This window comes from Amphiura filiformis, chromosome 7 (genome assembly GCF_039555335.1).
Source record: "Amphiura filiformis chromosome 7, Afil_fr2py, whole genome shotgun sequence".
Taxonomy (NCBI): domain Eukaryota; kingdom Metazoa; phylum Echinodermata; class Ophiuroidea; order Amphilepidida; family Amphiuridae; genus Amphiura; species Amphiura filiformis.
The window spans coordinates 24,949,149-24,958,361 of NC_092634.1; the positions used below are offsets into that span (position 1 = coordinate 24,949,149).

Below are 9,213 nucleotides of genomic sequence, written 5' to 3' on the forward strand. Positions count from 1 at the left end.
CCGCGCAGTACCGTATTTGGTTTCCCTTGGAATGGGCTTGAGCCAGTCATTGTCATTTCCCAAAGGGTTACCTAACAAACCTGAGTACTACATGTACAACACACTACAAACAACTTCACGGCACGTGCGTGCATCCCACGGAATGTGATGATGCAATCACCCCAAGTGATATATAGGCACTAATTCGCTGGCCCAGCCAGCGTAAGACCCGTGGTTAAGTGTCGGCGGCCTACTGCTTGGCATGTGAGGTGTCTCGGGTTCGAATCCAACCCAGAGCCAACAATTTTGTTTTTTCTCTCTATTTATCCCTTCTTTCCCTTTCAGTCGTCAAAAAGCCCTTTAGGCGATAGGGATAATAGATTTATGAAAATAACTACAATTTATAGGACAGCAATACAAATACCTAAAAAACATTGGTTGAGGGGGAATGGGGGAGGGAAGGGGAAAGGGGAAGGTTTGTATGGCTCATCAAACATTAATTTCACTGAACTTGCAGAGCGGCAATGAAGAGTTCCAACATATTGTCAAAGTGTGCCAACAATTTTTTCCTCGGTTGCAGGTAATGGGGTTTTAGAAGAATACTAAATATTGTCAAATGTTCTAGTATTATGACTGGGCTCTTAATAAAAGAATCAACTTTGCTCTGCCTTGGGCATAAACAATTGAATACCTAAGGGGCCCAATTCCAATTTTTTACAAAAATGAGTTAGACCCAGCATCTTATTGCCAGCAGACTGTTCTTCCTTGTGTGTGAAAGATGAGTCAAAATCCACTCTCTAAATAGCCTTCCAAGTACACTTAATCATGGTTTTCAGGTTGAAGAAAGGTTTCAACTCCATGGAGTTGGGCCCTTCTTCCACAAATATTGGGTTAAAGAGGAATTTTGTTCATCCATGAAATCTGCTTTTCACTACAATAAACTATTGTATTACATGCTTCTACTTGTGCAATTAATGGATAGTTTCCAAATTTCTGTAGCTATTTATAACACATCTGCTTGCGGAACTGGCACTTGCAATATATCAGTGGAAGAAGGGCCCAACTCCAGCTCATATTAAGACCTGTACTGTTGCCATGGAAACATCATATGATTTCGAATGTATATACTCTATTTTCATGTACTAAAGGTCCCCTGAAGATGAAAACATTCTATCTATAATACTTTTCCAACTATTAAGTTTTTTCTTAATATTTCATAAACAGTTTTGATGGAGTTGGGCCCTTCTCCCACTCAGGTATTCAATTGATCATGCCCTCAATTCAAATTTATAAACCCTATTTAATTTTTCTATGGTCAAAAAATTAATGCATCTATTTTTTTCTTACTTTATCATTATTTATCATTATTTCATACAGATGATGTATTATTTCATACAGATGATGTAGCTTAAACCGAGATATGATATGAAATAAATAAAAACATTAAGCAAGACTGCGTGGTTTGATCACTGTGGATAAACCTGAAGTAGGATCCTCTCCATCGTCAGAAGCTGGTTCACCAACTGATTTAGCTTTAAGAATGGGTAAGATTTTGCTGAAATAATAAGCAGTGGATATAAGGAGTGTATGTGTCTAGCATGTGTCAAATTGTATCATTATTACCCCCTGGCTTTAGTAGCCATTGCGATTGTATATTCCATCCACACATACACACACACAGAATTAATGTACATGTAGGTACAAATTTGTTGTTCCAAATCAGATTTAAGGCCTACATGTATTAATATCAGAATTCCTTGAGGATCTATATTATGCCCTTTGTTATTCATATTAAATGATCTTCCTGATAGTGTTATAAAACAGTTATGAATGCTGATGATACCTCTAGTTCTGTGCTCGTTAATTCGCCATATCTTTCAAGTCTTCAAAATAGTCTGAATTAAGGTTATTAATTATTTTAAACTGTTGTGATTTGGTAGTTCACAGCATCTTACGAATGGTAGTGAGCTTTGGCAAAAACTGCATGCTCAATTCATAGCGAGCGTGTAGAAGAATTAAAATATCACAGATATACTTTTATAGGTACTGCGGTTCTTGAGTTACGTTGTAAAGAGGGCTGAAACAACAATACTTTTGTAAAACGTACATCACTCATTAACAACAATAAATTAAGCAAGGTTGCAAAGTATACGATTTGTAGAATGAACTTTTGCAAAACATCAAGGTGTTAATTTTCAATAATATTGATCTAGATAATGAAAATAGATTTTTAGGTTGCTTCGACCAACAATACCTCGTCTACCCTTAATTACAACCTTTGTAGTATAACTACATGTAAAGTGGTTTAGAGAAAACAAACTTACTCTTAATCTAAACAAAACTAAGTTGATGCTTAGTATAAGAAAGTTTTAACTTACGTCTCACGACTATATTATTCAGAGCTGTGGTAGCATCCACAAGCCTTCGAAGCCTTCGTTTGTGGTTCTGATTCTAGGGTCACATGACTTGATGTTGTCATAACTGAGGGGCAGGATGTGATATCCCTGGTCCATGTTCAGGTTGATGATCTTTGGTACACCCCACAAATTATCTTAATAAATTAAATAATATTTCTTTGATATATAATGGGGAAGGCATAAGAAAGTTGATCATTTGAATATATTTTTGACAGTAACATGACTTGGTCTCATCATGTTGATTAAATTGCTTCTAATGTTTCTAAAAGATGTGGTACCCCTGAAATATTTTTCTTCCCCCCCAATTTGAAATTTTACTATATCACCTATACCCACATGACTGGCTGTACAATGTAGATGAAGCCCAAAAGATATGAATCATGATAATGCATCATTGTTATCAAAAAATAGCAAACATAGCATTTTGGGGCAAAAAGCTGTGACATTTGTGCAGCATGTTGAATAATTTTGGATGAAATATGATTATTGTGTATGCCCTCAGTTCTGCCTTTGGCATAAACAATTGATTTTACTTTATCATTATTTCATACAGATGAAGTAGCTTCTGAGTTAGATTTTGAGGAAATAGCAAACACCTTGACTCCAGATGAACTGGAAAGTCTCTACCGCCAACTAGGTCTAACGAAAGCTGCTATTGTGCATGCCGAGGTGGACTCTGGAAGTATTATCACTGTTGAGAAGGCAATTGCAGTATTGACAAAATGGAAGATGATGAAAGGAAGAACTTCTACAAGGAGATTTATTATTGAAGCACTAAGAAGTGGCAATCATGTTCATAAGGCCGATGCTCTAGAAAGCTATTTCATGACACCTGACATGGACAATCCTACCGAGGCATATAAACCTGGATCCTCATCCTCCTCATTATTAGGTAAGTAGCTTTTGAGCTAGATTTTGAAATAATCTCAATGCAAACACCTTGATACCCAAGATGAACTAGAAAGTCTACCGCCAACTAGATCTAATGAGTGCTGCAATTGAGCATGCTGGTGTGGACTATGGAAGTATTATCATTGCTGAAAAGTCAATTGCAGTATTTACATATGGAAGAGAATGAAAGGATCGAAGAATTGCAACAAGGAGAGAAATTATTATAAAAGAAGCTGTTACTGTAGAAAGACTCATGACTATATTATTCAGAACTGTGGTAGCCTGCGGCTAGAGCCTATAACTAATTAATTTTGGTTATATTGAAGTTGAATACCGGTCTTAATTCATCTTTCAAACGATTGTGTGCTGAACTGCACGCGGATGTTTTGACTTTCATCGCTTGGAGGGGTGCAGAAGGTGCCCCCCCCCATTGCAATGCCACGGATGATCTTTGGTACACCCCACAATCTTAATAAATAAAATAATATTTCTTTGATATATAATGGAGAAGACATGAGAAAGTTGATCATTTGAAATACCCTGGTCTTATATTTGACAGTATACGTTACATGACTTAATTGGTCTCGCCGTGTTGATTAAATTGCTTCTAATGTTTCTAAAAGATGTGGTGCCCAAAAATATTTTTCTTGCCCCCTCCCCCATTGCATTTTTTATTATCAATACCCACATGTACTGACTATAGATGAAACCCAAAAGATATGAATCTCGATAATGCATCATTGGTTTTTTTGTTATCAAAAAATAGCAAATAGCATTTTGGGGCAGAAGGTTGTGACATTAACAGCATGTTGAATAATTTTGGATGAAATATGATCATTGTGTATGCCCTCGGTTATGCCTTAGCCATAAACAATTGATTTTACTTTATCATTATTTCATACTTTTGTTATTTCATACAGATGAAGTAGCTTCTGACCTAGATTTTTTTAAGGTAGCAAAGAGTTTGACTCCAAATGAACTAGGAAGTCTCTACCGCCAACTAGGTCTAATAAGAGCTGAGATTGAGCATGCCATGGTGGATTCAGCAAGTATTAACACTGCTGAACAGGTAATGGCAGTATTAGTGAAATGGAGGCAAAGAAATGGAAAACTTGCAAAACGGGGAGCTATTATCAAAGCACTAAGAAGAGGCAATCATGCTCATAAGGCTGATACTCTGGAGAGCTATTTCATGACACCTGACATGGACAATCCTACCGAGCCAGGTAAACCTGGATCCTCATCCTCATCATCATTATTAGGTAAGTAGCTTTTGAGCTAGATTTTGAAATAATTGCAAACACCTTGATACCCAAGATGAACTAGAAAGTCTACCGCTAACTAGGTGTAATGAGAGCTGCAATTGAGCATGCTGGTGTGGACTATGGAAGTATTATCATTGCTGAAAAGGCAATTGCAGTATTTACATATGGAAGAGAATGAAAGGAAGAATTGCAAAAAGGAGAGAAATTATTATAAAAACAGAAGCTGTTACTCTAGAAAGACTTTTTATGACGCCTGTGATGGACGATCCTACCAAGATTGATAAACCCGCATCATCATCATTAGGTAAGAATTTATTAATAATAAGCAGTGTGTGTCTAACATGGCAAATTGTGTCATTTCAATATGGGTACCAGTGCAGTGGTAAATTCAACACTTTCTGTTCATTTATGGGGCATTGTTTATCTTATGCAAACATGTGTAAAGTCAATAGTAAGGAAAATTTCATTAGAACAAAACCAAATATTTTATCCACTATTGATGGTTTCCCTATCATGGTCGATAGGCATCATCAGAATGATGATGGATGATCCTTGGACGTATCCCAACTGTAGAGGGTGTATTTACAGCCAGTTAGGTAGTGGGCCCCCTCGTCTCTGTTCATGACGTTGGTCCCTCAACCAAGAATGCTGAAGTTCTCTGCAAGGAGTGTGATGCCAACCAAAGACATGTCAAAGAATCTATATGGATCAGGAGAAGAATTGTTGGTCAGGAACCTGAAGCAGGAGCTAGACCTCCAAGCCTGCAGGTTGATTTTGTCCTGATATTTGTATAATTATTTGGAGCCTGGGGATGCATGTCTACAATCCATCAACACACATGGTGGAGGCTCATACCCTACAATTTATCAATGCGCTAAGTCTTCCCCTTGCAAAGTTACACCCAGCTAAATCTGATCCTACGAATCGTGCTGAACAAATTGTGTGTGTATAGCGTACAAATCTTCCCACAATATTAGGCCAAGTAAAATAAGTAACGTGTATATCGTCCCCGCCCTCACCGATTTTTGGAGATTTTCAAATATTTTTGTTATTTTTCCTATTTGCTTCCAAAATTGTTGTGATGAAATGACATGTTTAGAAGATCTTGGTTATCATCTAGAAACACATTGCAAGCACTTTCTTCAAGCTAGGGGTAGGGCTTTGGGGAAATAACAAAAATATTAGGGGCCCTCCCCAATTTTATGATGTGTTGACAAACATTTGCAATTACAATTTTACACAGAAATGAATGGTAAAAAAATAACACAATAACAAATAATAAGGACCTCCCTCACCAATTTTTGAAAATGTCCGGACGATATACATGTTATTTTTTTACTTGGCCTTAAAGACCCATTGAAGTGAAGGATAAGTCATTCAAATTGTCATTTGGTATTTTTGAAATGAAAGATTTGGCAAAAATTAAAGAAAACAGCAGTATTAACAAAGTTGAAGCCCCATTCAAATACATATAGCTAATTCATGAATTTATATACTGTCAGATTCATGTAAAATGTCTTATCTTACTGGATATGCTCTATCAATAACATGATTTCCTAATTAATGAGACAATCAATAACACGTATAGGGCGCATTCAAGTGCGCCTACGCGGCTGGTAGTTCCTGGATACGCGATTACAGGGTCAATGGCTGCTTCTATACAGTAACATAACATAATTCAAATGTACCCACAAAAGGAAGATAATTAACAGAAGAAACTACTTTTTCATGATGTTCAACTGTTCAAAAGAGCCCCAGCAAATTCTTTTTTGATGGGAGTTAAGTCCACTTTTTGCTTGTAAGTATTTTTGGCCATATTGGAGGTGAAAAGACTCATATTTTGGAAATTCTGCCCCCCCCCCACAGAAAAAATCAGAGCTACGGGTCTGCTTACTGTATACGCTATTCTTTTCCATGTATTTATTATCATACCACGTTATTGCGTCCATTTAAATATTTAAAAAAATAATGTAGGTTGAAACAAATGGCTTTAAATATACTTTATTTAGTATATTTCTTTCTTATAAATTATTTTATTCCAGGTGCAGGAAGTCCTAAATTTAATTTAGAAATGGTAAGACGACAATTAATAGAAGAATACCGTGAAACTAGGGGTAAGCTACCACTGCTACCTTGGATGCCAGAAGAGTTTGCCAACATTGAAGACATCTTTGTCGACCTGGAAATCATCGAAGAAGATAAACCTTCTGGGGTCATACGTAAAAAACTGGACTTGTACAGTGACCTTGTATGTATTGAAAGAAATATAGGAAGAAGTAAAAATAAAGAATTGGTGAAACGCATCCTAGTAAGAGGAGATCCAGGGGCTGGGAAATCAACCATGATATCTAAACTAGCATATGATTGGGCATGTAACAAATCAGACTCACCTATGTCAAAGTTTGACTTAGTGTTTGTTATCACAGTATGTGAGATTGATCCCGACACAGATTTGATAGGAGTCATTCAAGATCAGCTACTACCTAAGATTTCAAGACAGAGTCTTGAAGAATTTCTCCATTCCAATGCTAGTTCCGTGGCCATTTTATTTGATGGATACGATGAGGCTTCCAGACATTTTGACCAGTGTAAAGATATTAGAAAGGTATTGTGTAGCAAATGGTTGGCTGAAGCGTATGTAATTGTGACCACCCGACCCAATCAAGTTGGCAAATTTTGTCGACACTATGGCCCATATCTTCAAGTTGAACTAAACCATTCTTTGAATGCTCAAAGAAAGTATGCGAAGAAGTTCCTACGATTTAGGAAAACAGATGATGACGATGGTGATGATGACCATGAAGAAGATGACGATGATAGTCCTACCAAGGCAGGTAATTCTGGATCCTCCTCCTCCTCCTCATTTTTAGGTAAGTAGCTTTTGAGCTAGATTTTGAAATAATTGCAAACACCTTGATACCCAAGATGAACTAGAAAGTCTCTACCGCTAACTAGGTCTAACAAGTGCTGCAATTGAGCATGCTGGTGTGGACTATGGAAGTATTATCATTGCTGAAAAGTCAATTGCAGTATTTACATATGGAAGAGAATGAAAGGAAGAATTGCAAAAAGGAGAGAAATTTTAAAACATTAAACAAAGGCAAGCATTAAAAAAGCAGATATTGTGGAAAGTCTTTTTGTAATAGACGATCCTACCAATATGGATAAACCTGCATCATAATCATCATTAGGTAAAAGCTTGTTAATTATAAGCAGTATGTTTCTAACATGTGGCAAATTGTATCATTTTAATATGGGTACCAGAACAAAACCAATATTTTACCCACCTTTGACGGTTTACCTATCATGGTCGATAGGCATCATCAGAATGATGATGGATGATCCTTCCGTATCCCAAATGTAGAGGGTGTATTTACAGGCAGGAGAGGATCATATACGTGACTTAGGTAGTGGGCCCACTTGTCTCTGTTCATGACGTTGATTCCTCAACCAACAATGCTAAAGTTCTCTCCAAGGAGTGTGATGCCAACCCAAGACATGTCAAAGAATCTATATGGATCAGGAGAAGAATTGTTGGTCAGGAACCTGAAGCAGGAGCTAGACCTCCAAAAGCCTGCAGATTGATTTTGTCCTGATATTTGTATAATTATTTGGAGCCTGGGGATGCATGTCTACAATCCATCAACACACATGGCGGAGGCTCATACCCTACAATTTATCAATGCGCTAAGTCTTGAAATTATTTCAAAACATTTTCATGACCTTACTTTATATAACCCAACATTTAGATGTAAAAGGTTGACCCCCCCTCCCCCAAAAAAGTCTAAAGTGTTCCAAACATAAATTTATAATCTGAATACGGCAATTAATTCCTTTCCGTATCTTGCAAGATTTTTGAGCACTAATTCCGAATATCATGTGCAAACTGAGACGGGCCTCTTTTAGGCGGAAAAAGTCACTGCACGTTGACGGTATCGTTACTTTTGTCGCAGTGGGCATCGGAGTGGGGATCAAAGGGGTAGTCCCCTTTGGGTTTCTGAAAATTTCAAAAATCATTCGTTGACACATTTGTGACATCACATAAGCAGGCTATAGACGGACCAGCTAGGTGGGGGGGGAGGGGTCGGGAGGGCAAAATGTTCAAATCGTCCCGCTAATCTGCTATTAAAATAACCTACCTGTACAGATGCAATGTTAATGAGGCCAATTATTGTAGCCTAAAACCAGGCCAAAGGAAGATACACATTACAGCTTTTTGTTAATCTTGTCCTGGTATTTGTATATATATTTGGAGCCCGGGAATGCATGTATACACACTACAATAAATCAACACATATGCCGGAAGCTCATACCCTACAATTTATCAATGCGCTAAGTCTTCCCCTGGCAAAGTTACACCCAGCTAAATCTGATCCCGTGAATTCTGCTGAACAAATTGTGTGTGTATAGCATGCGAAACTTCCCACAATATTAAGGTAGGAACATCGGATAATAGGCCCATGCAGGAAAATAAAGCCACTATTTCAAATCAGAATTATGTATCCATTTCAAATATATAACCAATTTAAGATAAGTCTTTACTCCACTGATTTTTAATGTTTCATGAAAATTTAAACAATTCTTATGTTTTTCTTTATTTTTTGAAAATTCCCTAATTTTTTCTACAAATAATTATTGCTAGCCAAGAGGGAATGTGATAT

The 9,213-nt window shown here is 37.1% G+C and overlaps 1 protein-coding gene across 1 annotated transcript; it reads left to right on the forward strand.

Moving 5' to 3' along the window:
- Nucleotides 1-1,394: 1,394 nt before the first annotated feature.
- LOC140157736 (uncharacterized) lies at nucleotides 1,395-8,148 on the forward strand. The gene is made up of 5 exons (XM_072180983.1): nucleotides 1,395-1,523; nucleotides 2,950-3,288; nucleotides 4,208-4,549; nucleotides 6,595-7,422; nucleotides 8,018-8,148. Exons 1-5 carry the CDS (start codon nucleotides 1,520-1,522, stop codon nucleotides 8,146-8,148), a joined length of 1,644 nt encoding a protein of 547 aa, XP_072037084.1. The 5' UTR covers nucleotides 1,395-1,519.
- The last annotated feature ends 1,065 nt before the right edge of the window (nucleotides 8,149-9,213 follow it).